At 38.6% G+C, this 19,047-nt stretch overlaps 1 protein-coding gene across 8 annotated transcripts in view; it reads left to right on the top strand.

Moving 5' to 3' along the window:
• SH3KBP1 (SH3 domain containing kinase binding protein 1) overlaps nt 1-19,047 on the top strand; it is a 211,858-nt gene that overhangs the window by 92,316 nt on the left and 100,495 nt on the right. For all 8 annotated transcript variants that reach the window (XM_066176909.1, XM_066176911.1, XM_066176912.1 and 5 more), the window contains one exon: nt 14,252-14,358. In XM_066176909.1, coding sequence (XP_066033006.1) covers nt 14,252-14,358 — 107 coding nt within the window. The remainder of the gene's footprint in view (nt 1-14,251; nt 14,359-19,047) is intronic.

Below are 19,047 nucleotides of genomic sequence, written 5' to 3'. Positions count from 1 at the left end.
AAAATGAGGAAGTTTATCTTCCTGATTTCTCTTTGAGAATAAAAATAAACATTTGTTCTGGAGTATTTTTGTTGCAATGATGAAGGTTTCATTTCACCTTGTATTTCAGCTACCTAAATTGAAATCTTACCAGTTAAGAAGAAAGACGCGAATGAAAAGTGCTAAAGAGAGGCTGTCTGCGGCTCCCAGGTGAAATGCCAATCCTCATAGCTACTGTTCCAGTATTTGCTTTCTTATCCCGAGTGGCATTTACTGCAGATAAGATCCTAAGGGAGTTTGGCTCAGCCTGGCAAGCTGAAGGATGGGTTGTACTAACACGCGGTTTATAAACAAGGAAAGGCATCAAATATATGAAATTGGATTTCTGTGGGTTTGAAGATAGCTCACACCTGGTTGCAGTAATAAACTCTGCTCTTGGCATCTTTACCTGTCACAGGCTGACTAAGAGGAAGGAGAATGCTTTGGAGAAGCTTGGGAAGCTTGGTTGGATTTTTGCAATCGAGCTGTAGATAGGGAAGATTAATGACAGGGAAATAATACAGAGTCATGGGGCAAAAGGATTTTAAAGAATAGCCTTAAAATAGAGTGACAGCATAGCTCAAGTTGGAAGGCATCTCTGGGTCAGCCCTCTGCTCAAGCAGGGACAGCTAGAGCCAGTTGCCCAGGATCATGTTCAGTTGGGTTTTGAGTATCTCCAAGGACAGAGACTCCACAGCCTCTCTGGGCAACCTGTGCCAGTGTTTGATCACCCATGCAGTAAGAAAACCTGAACAAAACAGTGACAACAACCAAAACAAACAGACAAACAAAATCAAGAAAAATGTTAGCTATATTCCATTAACCAGAGATCCTGATCCAGTCCTACTCCCTCAAAATCACTACTTTCCTACTTTTCTGGCTGCTGACCAAATAGAAAGATACTGTACAGACAGGAGCTTGTAGCCTTGAATGCTCAGGGCACAAGGTGTAAGTCATTGCAGATTGAAGCCACACTGTGTCCCGGGTTAGTATCTTGAAATGTAAACTTACTACTCTGTATTTACTAAAAATATCTTTGTGCCTGGAAAAAACAGGACAGGATAAGAAGATATCAGGAAAGGCTGAGGGGAATGTGTTGTGGATGAGGTGACGGCACAGGTGAAAAGGTTACCAGGAGTAAATGTTGCCCAGAGAGTCCATTAGCCCATGCCAGAAGACTCAAAAGTCCAAGCTGTGTTGTTATATTGCAGTGTCGAGCCCTACTTCAGTGTGTCTTCCTCTTCTGCCAGTGCTCTCCTGTTAGAGGAGCATCTCAAGCGCAGATGGCTCAGGTAACTGTCAGGGCTGGCCTCAGGAATGCATTGCAACCTTCAACTGGTATCTTCAAACACAGAAGCTTTTAGAGCTTTATGTGTATTTCTTTTAACACCACACAGCTCCATGCTGGACAGCACTGAAACAATTGAATTTTCAGTTGCCTGTCTTGAAAATTTTACTCGGGCGATTGTGCTATCAATGCTTTATTTCTCATTTTCATAGCACAGTAGTCAGTTAAAACAGAGGATACATATGTGTAGACCAAAGAATAAAGTGATGAGAAATCTGAATATGTGCAGGGTAACTAAGAGGTAAAATCCAGCCCTGGAAATACGGGCATGTGGCATGAGTAGAAGAAAAAAAGAACCTGACATATTTAAAATTGGAAGATAACAGTGATGCTTTTTATAAAGAAGCTGTTTCTGTATCATTTGAAATCAGCAGAGAATCAGTCAGAGGAGAGAAGGCAGATGATAAATGATTCATTTGCTTGCCTCCTCCTTGAGATTCCTTTCTTTGCCAGCTTGCGTTAACAGATGTCTTAAAGATTATGAATTCAGAGGAAAATAACACAAGACAATGGGCAGCCAAGACAGTATTCTGATAGTCTAAATATTTTGTTCTTCATATTTTATCAGCTATTGAATCTCAAAATCTAGAAAAGCTGTATTGTATTAAGGAAGGACTTTGCTCACAAACACTTTGGTTCAGTGAGGCTTTCGGTGAGAAGTGGTTCTTCTGTGTTTGAACTATAATCCCTTTTGTTCATTGTGGTCCAGCCTTTGGTTACAGGCAAGTCAGCTGGGCTTGGGGAAACGTGAAGACTTACTTTCTGTTGTACTATGCATCAAATAAAGTCTTCTTGCAGAACTTTGTGATATTGGTGAGAATGAATTTCAAAGGACACTTGTCTTCTTTAATGAAATCTTTCCAAGTTAATTCAGTGCAGTCTGTTTTCAGCTTCAGTAGGGGACCATTTCTCTGCAGTCACTATTCACTAGGTGGGATTCTTGCCTTAATATGCCTTAATATGCTAATCCCTTTAGGGTTTGGGAAGTTCTACCACCCAGATCTGTAGCCAAGACACCAAAGAATACTTTAAGAGTACTGAGACTTGTTACAACAAAACTTTTACAATCCAAAACAAGCATGACAGTGTAGTCTTTGTGGGTTTTTGCATTGAAACTGCATTTAAAGTACCAGAAACAGAATAAGATGTGAAGTAGTTATTTTGACTCAAAAGGGGTTGTTGATATACTCCCTCTTTAAGAAAAAGGCTAGATACATTGGTGAATATTTTATCATTTATGTGTGTCTCTGTGCTAACTGAAGTGAAAACTGAAGGGCTCTGAAGTGGCTGCCAATACTGTGCACTGTAGATGTACCAAGGGGCCGTGCTTGCAGAGTCACTCCGTGCTTGTCTGCGAGCAAATGTTTCCCCATGGAGCACTAAGTTCTGTACTCAGTGTTGGCCTGCAGTTAGATGGACTCTCTGTCTTCCTCTGTTTCCACACACAAATTTGGCTTTGTTCACTAAGCTGTGTGGAGTTCAGAGGTCTTTTACATGCATACATATCCGTTGCAAATTGATTTGCAAGAGCATGTTTACACTCAGAGTGAAGGCCAAATGGTCATCAGATTTGCTGTCATTCCAGCTCCGGGTTAAACTTCATCTGTTGGAAAAGGATATGAAACAGTGCTGTGTTTGCTTTAGCCTGTTGCTACAGAGTCATCAGCCTACCTTAGTGCACTCTTTTTTAAGTATAAAGGCTTTCTTTGTCTTTACAAAAGGTTGTTTAAATTGCAGTTTTAGTGCAGGCTTCATGTCCCTTACCAGGTTGTAAGATACTGAACTTTTGTGAACACCACAAGATAATAAAACAAGGTAAGTGGTCTAAGAGCACTTTTTACTCCAAGAAAAAAAAGAAAAAAGTTAAGTAATAAGTTACTTAAAGGGCTGTTTCTGTAAATAAAAAAGTATGAATCATCTCAGATGCAACTAAGTTATCAGATATTTTGCTTGCTTCATCGTTTGTCTTCAAAGGCAAACGATAGTGAATTACGCAAAGCCTTAAAAATATTTTTATCAATCTTTCCTTGCAGCATACAGATATTAAATATCTTTTATGAGGTGCTTGATTTGAAATTCTGTCTGAGATATGGATTCATAAATTTGCTTGTGTTATTTTTTTCCTCTTAGATGTTGCTTAAATAAAGTTTTCTGTATTACTGGATTTCCTTACTTGCTGGATTTCAATAATGTACACAACACACATTTTATGAGAACAGCCAGTATTTATATTAGTTCCCAGGTGTTGGCTTTTGTGGAGATATTTATACTGATAGTAGTAGATGACTTAATATTTACAGATGACTGTATCAGGATATGATGTAGCTCATAGTAGCCCTGTAAGCAAACATGCTGCTGCTATTCACAACATACAGAATAATTCTAGCCCTGAGGACAAATATGAGCATTAGCCTGGAAGTGGAAGTTGTCTGTGGCTGCAGCTGTGCTGTGGGAATGCAGCTGAATGCAAGGCATGACCAGGAGGTGGCTGGGAAAAGTCAGTTGAAATTCCTTGATCATTCAAGGGCTGCCAGTGGAAGCTGCATATTTCACCTGTTCCCCTTCTCCAAACAGCACCACAGATTAATCAGAAAAAGCTGATTAATCTTTGATCTTTTTAAAGCAAGATTTTAGTGGATATTTGTACCCGAAGTAGTGATGAACAGCACATGATAAAAGTGTTGATCCCGTAGTACCGTGGGAGTCACTGACTGCTGTCTTATCTCTTAGCATGTCATATTTCAATTGCTTTTCTGGTCAGGGGCTTTCCTGTTTCTCTTTATGTCAAGGAGCTTCCTTGAGTAAGGCTGTTTCTTGTATTGTAGCTTCAACACCTGAAGAGAGATGTGGTGACACCAGAGTGTGTACTTGGACCTCTAGACAAGAGTGAGCACCATACTGAGACACGGCAGTGCTTCCAGTGGCTAATGGGGCAATTATAAAAGTGTGACTTTTGCATTTTGTGTAATAAATATGGAAGTCTTTAAAAACATGAATGATCAGCGGGCTGAGATCGCAGCAAAGCTTATGTGTGCATAGCGCTTAAATGAAAAGCATTTTTAAATGTTCTTTCAAACTGATGGAATAGAATTGTAGGCTGATTATGCATATCCCTGACCGTATACACAGCTGGAAAATAAGGTTAAACCTATGACTGTTATTATCCTACTGTATTAATCTGCATATTGAATGATACTAATACAGAACAGGAAATATGTAATTGGAAAAGTATGTAGTAGTTGTAAATCTTGTGGGTAATAAAGCACTAGGAGTATATTACAAAAAATTCTGTGCATTTATTTTTTCCTACCATAATAGGGGTTGCTTTTAGTTATGGAGAAGAAGTTACAGGAAAATGTTTTCTTGTACTGATGTTTTTAAACACTGTGATTGATACGTGTAATGCTCAAACTCACTCCCATAATTTCCTGCCCTCATATATAGACTGTGTCTGCAAAACACATCCAAATATCATTATTGTTCTAAATTAGTTTATTTTATTATTGTAAAGACAAAAATGCATCCCTGCAGGATTTAAGGGGCTTTTTTGTTCAGGCAGGAAAACAGAATAGTTAAGGAAGTGATGAGAAAAGAACTGGGCAAGTAGGGTGTTGTATAGTTGTGAAAAAGTGTTTGAGTTGAGCCTGTGTGGCCTGTTATTGGGCCACTTTAGACCTGTATCTTTTCTTGAGGTTGTAAGGCGCCCTGTGGTTTTGGTTTCCCGTTTATGCTGGATTCATGTTGTTGGTTTAGCATTAATGATTGCAGTTAAGGAAATCCCTAACTCTCAGGGCTATAAACCTCTGAATGTGCTTAGGAGCAGAGAATTTTGAGGTATAAAGCCTGCTTTCTGTGAGAACTAAAGCTGCAAGGCAGTGGTGATGGAATTGAATGTTATGCCTTTTGGCATTTTTGATTAAATGCCCTCTTGATAAATTACAGCTTTTTGAGTGTGTTAAAATCTTTTGAAAGTAAAAGGAAGAAGACCAAAAGAACATGATTTGTCTGTGGCATCTTTTGAAAATGACCCTATATTAGAAACCTAAATTGCTGGCAGCCTTCTTCCTATATGCCATCACTCTTAATATTTCGTTAGTTTAGTGAAAATGAATGCTTATAAATGTCACAGAGACTTGTTTAACTGATGAGAACAACTAAAAATAGATGGGAAAATTTCTGTGGCATTCACAGTTTCTCATGACCAAAAAACTAAAGATGCTGCAGAGCTGGCTAGGTGCAGGTATTGCAAAACTCTGCCTCCTCTTTTTCTCCAACCTTGCATGAGGTGAATTTTTCTCCCCCTGCACTGTATATGTAGGCTGACTTGCCAAAACAGCCTTTTGTTTCTTTTTTTCCATTTGTTGCTCAGTTTTGGAGGATAATGATAGACATCTGATCTGCTTGATACAGAAATACGTCTCCTCCACTTGTGGAGGGAACTATCCTGTGTGGATCTTGCGCCAATGTTTAGTTTTGAAGTTGTGGGACAAAGAATGTTAATTTTCAATTTCATTACCAAGATACTTTTCAGGAAACCTACCTTCTGCTCAGCCATCACACAGCTAATGGTGCCTTGGGGTGGTAAAGGGCCAGCAGCAGCAAGAATAATTGATTAATTTCAATCTATCATATTTGTTTATTGCTGTTCTGAACATGTATTCTTGCATTCTTGTGCAAGCCTCAAATACGAAAGTATAGCATAACATGCCCTTTAAGATGGCAGGCTGTTTTGGATTATAGCATTTTCGTGATGGTAACTGAGAAATAATAATACCAAATCTTAACACGAGGAGTGTGATTGAGGGCTCCTCCTGGGGCTTTTTCCTCTCAGCAGAGCTAAAGGACAGGTAGTTGTATAACCCTGCACGCTGAGCTGCGGCGTGTCAGCAGCCCAGTGAGGAGCCCTGCCAAAGCTCTGTTCTCCACAAGGTTTTGAAATGTCACGGCTTAATTGCCACGGGAGACACATGCCTGAGTGCTCCTGCCCGAGTGACTGCTCCTCAGTGTTGCAGAATGAGACCCTTAGCCCCAGACTGGGTGAGTGATTTTCCCAGTTTACCAGGGCATCTCTTAGCTTCCTAGTGTTAGCTTTCTAGAATTTAGGATTTGTCCGGCTTTATGTTTCAAGGCAAATGTAATGTAGTTTCCTAGGCTTTAGGAGCACCGCTGAACTGGAAATTGAAGCGTCTGCTGTTCATGGATGTGTTACTAATTTTTGTTTAATTTTGTTGCCTTTAGTGGCAAAATGGACAGATTGTTCAGATATTCTAGAGGAAAGCAAAATTCTAGATTAAAAATCTGACTGATGTCCTAGATGCCAAGTATGAAATAGAGTTTTGGTTTTTGTTGAGAGTTGTTGATTTATTGCATGTGTTCATTTTGTAATAGCTCTCATGAGTGCAGCAAGCAGAAAACTCAATGCTGTATTTTTTGCATCTTTCCAGCATTTCTTGACGCATTTGTTTAATGTATGTTGTTACCTGTTGGAGTGAAAATAAAATGTTGACAACGGTGGGATTTTTCCCTTGCTAAGAGAGGCTTATTTGAAACTGGTCTAGCAGAGGTCAGAGTAAGACCTGCAATGTAATGTCAGTACAGAGAGATTGAAAATCTGTTGAAAAGCATGGATATTCTGGTGTCTTAAAATGAAGCAGCACAGTTGTTGGCAGTCTTTAAGAAAAAGTCATACTTTTAAAAGGTGTTTGTGAATTTTACTCTTTAGTTCATTTGTCCAGAACTCAGCTTCAAGACAGCAAGCTGGTAGTAAAGAGCTAATACTTTTGGAGATTACTGTACAGGAATCCATGTGGTTTAATCTAAGTGTCTTTGTTACAGTGAGAACATAACAAAAACTGAATATGCACAGTGGTTTTGAAATTTAGAGCTATTTTATTTCATTTACTGTATGTTTGAAGTGGTGATCTGCACAGACAGTGTAAGCTATGTGAATTATGTGTTGGAACATACAAGAAGTGGCAAAGATGCAACAGGGACTCATGTTTGCTTTTGGTTTATTCACATGTTCACTCTAGACGTCAATACAAAAAAGCAGCAAAGACCCAAGTAGTCGTCCACTATCTCAAAATTTTGCTAAGGGGATAAAGTTTTTGGGATTATCCCGTGATAACATGACATATATGCAATAAGAATGGAAAGGAAAGGCCTGAATGGGCCATTTGCAAATCATGTTGTGTTTCTGTTCTTGCATTTTTAAACTTGGTCTTTCATCCAAGAAAGAATGTCTCGGAATATTCTAGAATATTCCATGTTGTTCTTTAGAAAAGCTAATTTATTGCTCCAGATCTGCAGTGTTTCTTAAAGCTCCTTATCCAGTCATTTCATAAGAACTTTATGCTAGCCAATGTAACAAACATATTCTGTGATGTATCCTCAGATGCCTTCTGAATATGAAAAAAGAACCCAAATGTAGAGATAAGGGCAAGGCTTTGTGTTGGATAATGGGTCCCCTCATGTCCATAGGTGCTAATTACATAAGGGACAGTGGGGAACACCAGTGCCTGGCAGTGAGACCCAGTGGATGTGCAGTAAACAAAATCGCCAAGTTAAAGGTGACCAGGACAAGCCACAAATTGAAATATGTCTTGGCTTGCCCAGAAATGCAGTGAGGACAGAAGCATTTACTGCTCCTCGGAAGGCACTGCTTGTGAAAAGCAGCAGATAGGAGCAATAAATCGTTATTGTTGAGAATGGGAAGAGAATGTATAATATGGGAAAAGCTGTTGTCTGCTGTAAAAGCACCTCTTGCTGCTGCAAAATATTTTTGCATCTCTGGAAACAGGTGTGAAGCTGAGTGTGCTTGTGCAGTATTCACCAGGACTGTGTAACTGCTCTTAAAGTACAGTTTTAAAAGCCTGTTTGAAACCCTGTCTCTAAGTTCCAATTTTTATCTTGTGATGGATTGTTTCACCAGTAATGCTAATCCAAAATAATAATTTACATGATGAAGTTTAAGAGGTATAGGTACTAGGTTTAGTAGATTTGATAAACAATCACCTTTTCAGTTCCGCATGTGGTTGAGTTTAATACTGTGTTTTACACTTTCTTTCTGAAAGATAGATTACAAAGTATGTAGCCTGTATGCAGAGTCCTGGGATTCCTGTTGGAGTTTGGAGTTGCTTTGTTTAATTTACTTGTGATGATTTAACTGCATTCTTGATGAAGTTTCTATTCCATTTATGTGCATTTTAAAACTTTCAGATCAAGAAAAAAAAATTGGCAGTGTGTGGTTAAACTGTGGAAGTGTCTTTTGAGTTTATTTACAGTTATTATCTAGTGTTTCCTTCTGCTTTGGGTTAGGCTTAAGTGATGATCTCAGCCTCGCTAGAATTGCAGTTGTGTCTGTCACACGCACAAGCCTGGCTCCAGCTGTGGCATATGGAATTAACTTCTTAGTTAATTTATGATTTTCTCCTAAAAGCTTTTGACCACTAGTACTACGTTTTTGCTGTAAGTTGCTTCAGTTAATTACTGCTGTTATGCAAAAGAATTATACCCATTAAAAGGCCTGATTACTGCTGCATGTTTTTAACAAAAGAATAAATTAATTGAACAATGCGGCTTGCTGTTATTCTGACAGTGCATCTGTGCTAAAATGTGGTGGTATTTATAAAAGAGGTGTCTTCCAGGCTTTCAGGTTCCTCACAGGCAAATCCTGGCCATAAAATCCAGAGCAGCAGCCACATGGCTGAAATTTGGAAGTGTTGCTGTGGAGTCTAGCAAGAGAAAACACTCCTGGGTAACAGTGGAACATCAGCACACTCAAAGTAATACATTACTAGCAGTGAAGCCGTACTGCATTGTGGCTTAATTGTGCTTAATGGAGTCCTGCAGTCTCTGTGATTTAGCTGCACATGTCAAAGCAGGGCAATTCCCAGATCATCTGCCTGGAGAAAAACACAGCAGCTTTACATAACCCGTTTGAGAGAGTACTGGAAACACATCAGATATTCTGTCTCCCCTCACCTCCTTCAGTTTATCTTTCTCTTCTCTGGTATATTAATGTCACAAATTCAAACCAGGCCAAAAAACCCAAAGTAAACAACACCCTCCCACAAACACATCTATACCCCCAATATATATTTCCCCACCCAATATTTCCATCCCATTCTGTTTTCTGCTAGACGGGGAAGAGACCTCAGCAGGTGTTTTTTGTCAACCATCCAAAGCCATTCACCTTTTAGCAGCATGTGGGTGCTGAGAGAGTTGGAATCGACATGTCAAATCTCAGGTCAGAATTACCCTGCCAAAGCCCTCCAGGAAAAGAAGGAAATTTCAACTTGGCCATTCTGGTGCCTTCTAAAATCAGAATTGTATTTTTGCTAGTAGGTTGGTATAAGAGGATGGAGTCCTTGTGTTGTGGAAGATAGTGGCAGAATCCACATTAGAATTTACTATGACTAAGACTATCTGAAGTCTTGTTAACACTGCCTTCAATACATTTAAAGCGATTTTAGAAGTTAACATTTTTAATGCTATCTGTTTGCTCTTAATTAGGTAGTTTTCTCAAAAGCATCTACCTTTTAGAAGGAAAAGCATCTACCTTTTTGCAGTTTTGCCTTTTTTCTTAATGTGTGTATTTTGATACGCACAGTTGTCATAAATCACTCTTATTTTGTTTCTGCTTATTGGTGAAAAAGGATTGGTTAAAACAAAGGGAGAGAACTCATTTTAGAGTGTTCCCCATTTAAATTGTCTTAAGCTAAGTCAACAATTCAATGATTTATAAAAACAGAAAGGTGATACAGTAACCATCTAGGCTGGCTGTCCAAAACAGCTGTACCATTAAAATCATTACCACCCACCCAGTATGTGTGTAAGTCATCTTTAGTTATGCAATAGTTGCCTTTTGTCTTTCTGCGCATTAAATTTAGGACTGGTTTCTAGCTGAATCATATCACAGCCCAGCTTGTCTAGCTAGGAGACGCTGCACTGAACCGGTTCGTCCCAGTTACAGATACAGCTTTGAAAGCTGGAAGAATCGAAAGTCAAACTGAGACTGATGGGCAGATGATGTCATGTGCGGGAAAATCTGAAGTAGAAGACAGGAAATTTCCTTGACTTGTCTTTTTTGTCCTAATAGAGTGACAGGATAGGCTACAAAGACATTGGCATCAGTGAAAATTAGACTATACTGAAACCACCATATAACTCACTCACACATGCACACATTCATATAAACATCTGTTTCCTGACAGAGGTTTTAGGGTTTAAAAAAGAATGTCACTTGGCTTTTAAAATTCCAATTAACTTTGAAATATTTTTTTTCCTACCTATGTTGCTGCTGCAGCTGCTGCTGTGCTTTTCAGCTAATCATGAGCTGTCAGTTTGTGACCTTTCCTAGGTCTGATGGCTGAAGTGCCAATGTGACTGTTTGTGTAGCATTGCCTCACGTTTTGATACTCCTTACAAAGGTAAGCATTAAACGCAAATATGTTGTCATTGCCTCTTTCTTTTGTCTTTGTTGCTAATGCCAGAGGAGCATTTAAATGATGCTCTCTTGCATGTTTACAGCTTGGGGAAACCCCTTTATGGTCTCCTGCTGTCAGAGGCAACAACACCATTTTAAGGATCCAATCAAAAACCTATTTGAAGCAAATTGGATTTGTGCCTTCAAGGATTTATTTGTTTGTTTGGCTATTTATTTCAAACTTCTAAATACAAGTTAATTCCTTTTTCCATTTGACCTAACTTTAGACCTTTTAAAGTCTGTTCTAGCCACACCAGTAGAAAAAGGGCTGTAGGGCTCTTCATGCACTCGTGTTCTTCTCAAGTGCACCAAGCATCAGCATGCACATAGGGACCATCAGCACCTTCTCCTTAAAACCAAAAATATTCAGTGTTGGATCTGTTTTCTAACATTAGATCACAGAGAACAACTTAGTGGTACATAGAATCTCTATCTCTTGCTGGCTAGCTACCCCTCACTTAGGTCTTTCTTTAGAGAAAGATTTGGAAGGAGAAGGGAGAGCAGTGAGACAACCACGAGACTAATGGAGAGAAATGCAGACTTTCACTGTATTTTATGTACAGTAATAAAATAACTTTATGGATTGGGAGGGGGAAGGATTCATACAGTTGTATTACTAACATCCAGAACTATGTTCATTTCTTACTCTCAAAAATATTCTCCTAGGAGTCACACGATAACGATCATTAAATAGGATGGAAACTACAATCTGTCGCATCAGGCAACATCAGCAGCATCAGTTGCTACTTGATGTTAGAAATCATAGTGGGAATGGTATTTTTAGGGGAAATAGCCAGCCTTTCTTGCACAATGAAAGAAGCCCTCAATATAGAAGGTATTTATTACATATAAATTATTTGGAATGCAACTGTGTAAAGTTGTCGGTTTAGTTTAGATGGTGAAGAATAAGCAGGCATCTGTAGGTGGAAAAAAGAGCTGATTTGAGTCAGCTTGGTTACACTGCATTAAGGTATTAACTTTAACATTCAAAAAGCTGCCACTCATGCAGGATTGCAGTGGCTGTGAAAAATATTGTCAGAAAGCTAAAATCAGTGGATTCCTTTCTACCTTATTTCTTTAGTTTCAATTAATAGATTAGGAAAAAAAATCTGTAACTTTTTTATCACTGTTGTCTTTAGAGCAGGATTATCAAGAGATGTTGCAGAACAAGAAATAGACTCGCCATAAATTCTACTTCTGTAATTTAATTTCAGATTAGATTAAGACCGTGCTTGGAAAGTGTTTACACTTTCAACTTGGGTGTATATTGAGCATGTTTAACAGTTAAGAGAAATAGCCTAAGAGAAAGTAAACTTACTTGGGTAGAGTGCCTGTATATATTTGTGTGGATATATGTATATAAATTATATAAAATAGCATGGTTTATACAATGCACACCTTCTAGAGAAGAGAGAATAGTCAGGGAATTCTGTGTTTTAAATAAATTTTCTCTTCCTACTTTCTGCTTCTCCACCACATTCCAGCACAGTCATGATTCATATCAGCAAGTTGTACTTTAGCTAACAGAGGCTAAGCAGCCAGCTTAGCAACTTAATTTAGGGAAGCTCTCTCATCTCGTACAACTATAATTACATGTAAGCCAGCAGATCTGGCAAACAGACCTCTGGAAACAGAGTATTTTCACTTGTCTCTCTTAAAGCTCTGATGGCAGAAGTGTCAAGTAAGGAGTATTACTCAAAGCTGTGGACTCACAGTCTGGACATCCAAACTAGAAGAGAAAGATTGCTGTTAACATAATTATAATAATAATTTCCACTGTCTGGTTGATTATCAGAATTAGCCTGTCTTAACCTTACTAACCCAATTGCACTGCTTTTCCTTCTATTTTCTTTAACATCCGTGCACCTTATAAATACGTGTGTGTACACACATAGACACACACACATATATGTATCTGCATGGGCATATAAATGTGAGTTCCTGCCTGGTGCAGCAGGGGTATCTCTGTGACTGCCCCACCTCCCTGGTGCCTTGGCATCATGGGTGTGAGGCTCTGCAAGTGGAACTGAACAATGGTGGTGGCGGTTCATCTGCTATGGAAATGTCACCAAGGTGATGTCAGCCTATGCCCTGTGTCCAGACTGCTACCATGAAGAAAAAAAAGGCAGGTCACTATTGTGGAAGACTGTCTTCTGAAAGGAGCAGAAGGCCTGATATGCCAACAGGACCTACTTTGGGAACTCTGCAATCTCCCTGGTGCTGGGGTTGAAGGTGTGGATGGAAAGGTTCCTACCCTGGTACAGCCCTCAGATTATTATCCATTATTGATTTCTCAGGTAGGCAGTGATAAAGTTGCAGCTAGCAGACTAAGGGCAATCAGGAGGTTGATTCTTCAGGGCCTTGGGACAGCTGCTTAAGGCATCAGGAGCACAAGCAGCATTCTTCTCTATCCTTCCAGTCACAGGGAAGGAGGATGCAAGAAGACACATGAGCCAACAGATGAATCCCTTGCTCTGAGCCCTTCCCTACAAGAAAGACATTGAGATGCTGAGCACGTCCAGAGAAGGGAACAGAGCTGGTGAAGGGTCTGGAGCACAAGTTCAGTGAGGAGGAGCTGAAGGACCTGGGATTGATTACCCTGGAGAAAAGGAGTCTGAGGAGGGACTTCAGCATTCTCTGTAATCACCTGAAAGGTGTTTGTAGTGAGGTAGGAGTTGGGCTCTTCTCCCAGGTGACAAGTGACAGGGTGAAAGAAAATGGCCTCAAGTTGTACCAAGGGACATTTAGATTGGATATTAGGAAAAATTTCTTCACAGAAAGTGTTGTCAAGCATTGGAGCAGGTTGCCCAGGGGGGTGGTGTTTATAATACCTCCATTCCTGGAGGTATTTAGAAGACATGTCGATCAGGAGTTTAGGGATATGGTTTAGTGGTGGGCTTGGGAGTGCTGCATTAACAGTTGAACTAAACAGTCTTGAAGGTCTTTCCCAATCATAGCAATTCTATGATTCTGTGAATAAAATATAAAGAATGGTTAATGAGTTTTTTGTACACCTTTGAAAGAACTGCGGACAAAATGATACAGCTGAGAGCTTATTTCCTTATAAGCTTTGGATCCCTTCCCCATCCCTCCAGTTTCTGGATTTGCCTACACCATGTGTATAGAGCATTAGCCTAGAAGAGAAATTGTAGCAAATACACCTGGAAAGATCCTTTGGGTGAAGTTTGTCCATCCTGTCATTATGAATTGCAATTAGTAAATTTTGGCTCTTTTTATAAGTTAAATCTAGGCAGATAGACTAAGTATAGCAAACGTTCAGATTCTGATTACAATGCTCAAAGTATAATTTTTCATCTTTAATAATTTCCCCTGGCTTGTGTTTGGCGTGGAATTTTATTTTCATTTTCTGATTTCCCTGTTTCCTTTATTTCCCTCAGGAGAGAGAAACAGAAGAAGGAGATGTCAGGTGGCTTTCAGTTATATGCCTCAAAATGAAGATGAATTGGAATTAAAAGTTGGCGACATCATTGAAGTTGTGGGAGAGGTGAGCACATCTTTAACTGAATATACATACATGCATTTCTGGCATGTCTTGTGCATGCTTAGCTCCTCAGTACATAATTTAAACCAGACATTTTTCTTTGCTATACTGACCTGTCTGGTTTGGGTTACTGTTGGGGAATTAGGGGATGTTGGTTTTTTTCTTACAGATTTTGTGACTTTTTTCCCCCCCCTGTAGCATTTCTGCTGGTTTTACATCAGTTGATGTTTCAGAGTTCTGTTCAGGGTAAGAGCTCTAAATTTGTGTTACTGAGCTCTTGAGGTTTTTTTATCTCTGAAGAACCAAAGATTATAGCAGAAGAAACTTTTCACAGTTTTAGTAAGCCAGCCCCAGGGAAAAACTACCTTTGCAAAGTTAAACACATTCAAGAAATTTACTTGAATCTCTACTAGAGTTCATCTTTTTCATCTTTGGCAGCAAATTCTAAGAATTTCATTTTGGTTGAAATCAAAAACCCTAAAGCCAAATAAAACCCCCCAACAAAATATTTAGATACTCAAGATGCACTTATTTTGCTTAGAAATGGATATGGGAAATTAATTACAGGAACTGGGAACAAATTATGCAAACTTTACCAGAGAGACAGAGATTTTTTTTTGCATGGGTGACTCTGGCTGCCCGATCAAGAAATGGTGTTTGCTCCCAATACCTTCAGTGTTCCATTAGAGATTTTACAAATATCTTCTCGAGCTTAATAGCATGAGGACCAAAGTCAGAATTATAATATGCATTCTTTAAGTAGAATGCATTTAACCGCATTTATTCTTATTTACTTTGCTTTAAAAAGAAGACCTTAGTCTGCTCAGGCAGCCAATATAATGCGTGTTGGCAGTTTGTATCATTTATTTGTATGATCTTTTTCTCTGCCATGACTCAGCAGTTAGTAATTCAACATTTATTTTCTTGTCAATGATAAATAGTTCATTTACTTTTTCCTGCATCTGTCTCTTAAGCAATCAATTTGAAAAGAATATAAATTCTGCTGTGGTCTACATAGCATCCAGCATTTTCTTATAAGAGATTAAATTCTCACATCTGAATGTAAGAAGCTTAGAGATCACTGGTTTTGCTCTAACCTAGCTGCACACACCAGCTCTGCACATAATTCTTCCCCTGGAATCAGACATGATGTGTCACTTAACCGACCTTATTCTGTCTGTGAGCAGTTTTGTAATGGGGGAATTCAAGGTTATAAGTGCATATTTTGAATCTAATGTAAACTCCGTATTATAATGAATTTCGTGACATCACACGAACTGTTTTCATTGGGTAATTTGAGGTATATTTGACCTCACATGGCCATGCAAATACTGCTTAAAAGTTTTAAATCTGTGTCTTTTAAGAGTAAATTGATGGACTAAAACCTTTTCCTAGTATCCAGCCAACAAATTAACTCTACTGAATGAATTATATTATTATATAATTTAACTGACACACTAGGCATCTCTTATGGAATGTATCTCTTGTATTTTTTAAAATTTGAAAGAACTTAATTATACATACCTGATTTATTTATATCCAAAAGAGACTGAAAATGTCTGCATTAATACTGGAAAATGTAGAACCATAAACTGAAACATTGCATGTACTTGCATGTGTGTGCTTATAGTTAAGGGCATGTTTTTTGAAACGCGCTTGGATTGCCCTTTTGGATGAAAGTAGATAAGCTGATGGAACAGGAAAAATAAGAAATTAAAAAAAATTCTCAGTGCTTCAGGAAGTATTGTTGTGGAACCTTTATGGCTGATACCAAACAGTTGATGTTGAACACGTGTAACTTCCTCTTCTGCTCTTATCATAGTAGTGTTAATTCCTCGAAAAAGTAGAGCAGAATATTTCTTTTGAAACAGGAACTTTATTTGATGCAGAAGGTTGCACCAAAAAATGTGCTGATGTAATTGTTAGCCCTTCTGCTTTTAGGTAATGCCACAAAAAGAGTCATTGTATTAAAATAGAATTCATAGCAGTTTTGTCATTATACAATACTTATTATTTCAAATGAGAAGTACTTGATGTGAGTGACTTATTGTTTAAAAAATATGTCTTCCTCAGTTGTGAAAGTTGAGGGGGTTTTTTTGCAAGGGCCAAAATCATGCTGTGTTATTGAACAAAACCCCCCAGGGAACCAGAAGAAGCCTTTCCACATAGGCAACAATTTGAGATAATTCAAAACTGCAGGTTTTGTTTATCATTACTCAGGATTAAAAACTGGATGATACCTTCTGCATTATTTAGAGCAGTTCAGTGTAATTGGAACATGAATGGTCATTCACTTCCCATTTCCAGTTGCTCTTTTCTCTTATCCCATCTTTTTACTTATGAATAGGTCTCAGATTCCCACAGATAGCTTTTTATTTTATCTTCCTAAGGAAGTTGTATCAGTTGAATTCATTGGTTTAATTGACTTGGTTTAATATTTTAAAATCTCCAAGGATTTCTGCTTAGTTGAAAATAAATCAGTTCCTAACTGAGTTACAGCAAACACAGTTACAGCAAAACTGGTATTATTTAGGTCGAAATACTGTCTATATATCTTAATGTAGTTATTGAGCAAAAAAAAAGGTGTTAAAATGTTGCTTCTGGTTGAACAACCCATCAAACTTTTCCTGTTGCAAAGAAAAGCTAATTGGACTGCATTCTTAAGGAAAAGTGTTCTGCTCCTCCTGAAGCCTGTTCAAGATCACTGCCTCGAGCACAGGATTGACAGAAGGGAACACAAGTCTCAGCTGCCTCCAGCAGTGTCCAGGCGTGTTTCCCCAGATTCCCAGTGAAAATCGGTTACACTGACATCACATGGGGATGTGCTGAGGTTGAGGGTGTCTTCCCTTCTCCCACCTCTGCATATGTCTTAGCATCCAAAGCTAAAGATCCTTCTTCCTGTTGCCAGCAGATGGGATAAGATATTTTGAAAGGCTTCTTATGTCTCTTGTAGTGGTAGGTCAAATGGGAAATTCCTGTTGTGGCAGGAGTGATTTGGGGCTGTAGAAGTGAAACAACAGCAAGTGTGAGTTTTGAACTTGTCACCAGATGGATATCCTTAGAGGTTGTATGTGTTCAGAATTCACTGTTCCTTCCTATTTGTCCTAAATAGTTAGAAATTAATTATAATGAGATCAAACATTCAACACAATAGATAAAATGCTTGTCATTAAAATAGATTTCTATAGCTACTGAGACACTGATACCCATGAGATACTAATTAACAGACTAAAATTAAAAGTGCATTTTAAACTAACAAGAGAAGCATTTTCATCATTGTTTATGTTCATATTTATTGTGTGATTGATAGCTTTTTGCTTCTCATTTTTCTACTTCATTAGCTCTAACTCTAATTACAATTGTTCCAAAATACAACTGTAACTAATTGTCTTATTAAATGCAGATATCTGAATTCCAATTATGTTTCACCCTTACACTTTTATGGGATGCTAGCTAATTAACCTGTAGCATGAGAGTAAGGACATTTGGCACGTCATCCAGGAGTTCTGAGGCTGCTTGCATTTGGGATTACTCTGTCACTGTGCTGCTATGTACCTTTTGGCCTCCTCCTGCTGAGAAGTCAGCTTTTTGGCCGTGTGTCGTGCATGGAGTTCAGCTCACAAGTTTTTGACTGAGACCTTCTGTAATACTACTGAGCTTAGTTATTTGACTTTTATGTAACATTGCCATATATTACATGATCAAATCCTATCAGTAACTCTTTTGAAATGATAAAAATGCAAATTGAATTTTGACAAATCTGTTGCCTCTTATTTGCAAGATTAGTGGATAGGTTTTTTTATTCTTGTTATCAGGTAAAGAGATGCAGCCCATGTCCAAGAACAGGATAAACTGGGGGTTGAGCTGGACTTTTCCTGCAGTGACTTATTTTGGCATCTATAAAGTCGAAAGGGGAATGAATATTTAACTGTAGTGAGGGGATGATCTGTGCCACAAATATAGAACTGTATAAATTGCAAGAAAACAGCTGGGAATGAATGCTGGGGTTTCACATCCCTTAGTTACTTTTCTGTGTAATGCTGTGGCAGTTTTTCCAGATTCTCTTCTAGCGGGTTATTCACAAGGATTTCTATGACTACTTTTTATTTGGTTAGTTCATGTGGTGGGGGACTTTTTTGGGGGAAATGAGGGGGCAAGTACTTCTGAGTCCATAGAAGATCATCCAAATTCAATGTGATTGCTTTCACAGTCCCTCAGTTTCTTGTTTAGAAGATAATGTTAAAAAACCCCAGCAAAAACCCAAACCACAAAATCAAACCAACAAAAAATTCCCAAAGCACATTTTGACTCTTTAAAATAAAGAACCCTGAAGCTGGAAAGGTTCCCTAGTACAAAAGTACTTGTGCAGTTTTTAATTTTTACCTTCTGCACCCGAGTTATCAAACAGTTTCCAGATAAATGCTGCTGTACCAGAATCCCAAGAGATGGCTGCCACCTTGGGGGCATGGCTCTCTGAATGCACTCCCAGAATAAGCCATCAAGTGGCACTGTAGGCACCATCTTATCTTCAAGTTTTGTTTCCAAAATTTATTTTCCTATTGGCAGTGGATGTGATTTGTTTATTTTGGCTCTTGGGAATCTGTGTTTTTAATTTCCTTTCAACATGTGATTGCTTTTGTCCTTTGAGCGCAGTGTTTTCCATTAGAATTTATAAACTAAGGGAGGTTTTTT

The sequence above is a fragment of the Chamaea fasciata genome, unplaced genomic scaffold, assembly GCF_029207755.1.
Source record: "Chamaea fasciata isolate MVZ Bird 193981 ecotype frontalis unplaced genomic scaffold, bChaFas1.0.hap1 SCAF_2, whole genome shotgun sequence".
Classification (NCBI taxonomy): Eukaryota; Metazoa; Chordata; class Aves; order Passeriformes; family Sylviidae; genus Chamaea; species Chamaea fasciata.
This window is presented reverse-complemented; position numbering and strand designations above follow the sequence as displayed.